Source organism: Plectrocnemia conspersa, unplaced genomic scaffold (assembly GCF_051122295.1).
Source record: "Plectrocnemia conspersa isolate PC_06_02 unplaced genomic scaffold, ASM5112229v1 ptg000003l, whole genome shotgun sequence".
In the NCBI taxonomy this organism is placed as follows: Eukaryota; Metazoa; Arthropoda; class Insecta; order Trichoptera; family Polycentropodidae; genus Plectrocnemia; species Plectrocnemia conspersa.
Window position 1 is genome coordinate 2814327 of NW_028277167.1, and position 1885 is coordinate 2816211.

At 28.8% G+C, this 1885-nt stretch overlaps 1 protein-coding gene across 1 annotated transcript; it reads right to left on the reverse strand.

Annotated features, from left to right (window-relative positions):
- Positions 1-969: 969 nt before the first annotated feature.
- On the reverse strand, positions 970-1546 carry LOC148236360 (general odorant-binding protein 83a-like). The gene is made up of 2 exons (XM_088183639.1): positions 1469-1546; positions 970-1396 (listed from the first exon to the last, which is right to left on the reverse strand). The coding sequence occupies exons 1-2, from the start codon at positions 1511-1513 to the stop codon at positions 1046-1048; spliced, it is 396 nt and encodes a 131-aa protein (XP_088039765.1). The 5' UTR covers positions 1514-1546; the 3' UTR covers positions 970-1045.
- Positions 1547-1885: the final 339 nt, after the last annotated feature.

Here is a 1885-nt window from a genome sequence, read left to right on the forward strand (position 1 = left end):
TTATTTTTCTCTGATATTTATACTGACCAAAACCGATATAATTACTGATCATTTATTGTTCATTCTAACCATTGATTATTTGAATTGATTAGCTTGTTATTGAAACACTGATCATATAAATATAAGTTATTAAAACTCTACAGTCTACACTTTACTAAAATAACTTAAATTATTATTATAAAAATAATAATATTTTAAACAAATTATTCTTAAACTAAAAAAATATTTTTACAAATTTATAACTAGCTTTAAATAAATTTAAATCATAATCATAAATATACAAATATTATACTTTTATTGTATGATGGCGGAGTACTTCATATTATATAAACATAGTCCACACATGTGAAGATAATATTATTGTGTTTTATAAAAACAGAGTATGTTTTATTATATTTGTAATACAACATACTCTCTGATTTTATAAAACATACATAAAACAGTATGTTATAAAATAAACTCTTTGAATATACGTATACATCTTAGTAAATCTTATATCAATATATAACACTAAATTAATTTATTATTTTAAATTTAAATCAAACATCAAAATTGCTACTAAAAACAGATAAATATATATGTATGTTATTTTGTGTATTTTCATCTTATTGCTATTTTTAAGTTTTTAAAGTAGTAAAACTGTAGTTAATTCCAGAGACTACTTTTAAACTTATGTTATAGCTTTATTTCAACGACAAGTACAAGCATTTTAAAGTGTTCTTAAATTGAATTGTTATTGTTTCAGTGACTTGAAGATCTTGCAGTGTGTAACCATACATATTTTCTGTTAAAATTAGATGAATTGTAAACATCTAATAGTTTTACCTGATTCTTGTGTTTCTTTCGAGTGTGAATGTGTATTTTTTTTAATAATTCTCAAGAGTTTTGGTGCTTCTTATTTTAATTAAAATATATAAAAAGCATATAGTATATAATAACTAGGTATTTGTTTCATAAAAATAAAATGACTTTTTTGCAGTGAATGTGTTCAAATCTTTATTGATTTTTGTCAAGACGGTATTACAAAAGAATATTTAGAGACAGTTTAGAAGAGGTCGTGGTTGGGTCTCTCCCTGTGGTAGCACTTCAAGAAGTTCCAGCTGTTGATAGCGCTAGAAGATCCGGACTGGATGGCGCAGACATCGAAGGCTTTTCCAACAACATCTCTGATCTCAGCTTCTACCTTTGCAATGGCAACTTCCCTGTGGAACTTTCCATCATCTGACATGATTCCGATCCTCTTGAATACGCAGAAGATGAATTCCTTAACTCTGTCGTCTTCGATGGTGTAGTCTCCGCCGCGGACCTTGTTCACCAGCTCGGTCGGTGCTCCGGTGCTTCCAGTGCACACTTTGTAGTGCTCCTTGAGCAGCTCCTTCTGGGCTGGAGTCAAGGCCTGGAATAGACAAGAATATTAATAATGTAATTTAATTTAAATATATCAAAACGAAGGTAGATTTTGACATACCTGAGCCAGGGCGAAAGTGGCGAGTAAAAACACGAGGAACTTCATCTTGTTCAGATTCAAAATTCGAACTGAAGGGCTACCATTTTGGAGGGCCTTATATACCGTCGAAAGCAGCTGGGCTTATCTATTTTTTGTTTAACTTGGAACGAGTGACGACCTATAACAGTGGTTTTCAACTAAGAAGCCACTGTACTGAATTTAATTGTCCTTGATTTTTTTTTATTATTTAAATCATCTATCAAATATTATAAATTTGGAATTCTTTTACAACTCCCGTTTTAATAATTAGTCTTTACCTACAATAGTTTTTAGAGCTTTATCGCAAAAAGCTTTTCATAAAATATTTTTTTTTTCAAATATTTTACTTTTAATTAAAATATTTTATAATAATTACTCAACATTATATAGTAAGAAATA

Bases quoted from the DNA above. Each gene is read 5' to 3' on its own strand.
- LOC148236360 (XM_088183639.1), bottom strand. From the start codon at position 1,513: ATGAAGTTCCTCGTGTTTTTACTCGCCACTTTCGCCCTGGCTCAG. The intron at 1,397-1,468 runs GTATGTCAAAAT...TGTCTATTCCAG, and splicing joins CCACTTTCGCCCTGGCTCAG to GCCTTGACTCCAGCCCAGAA.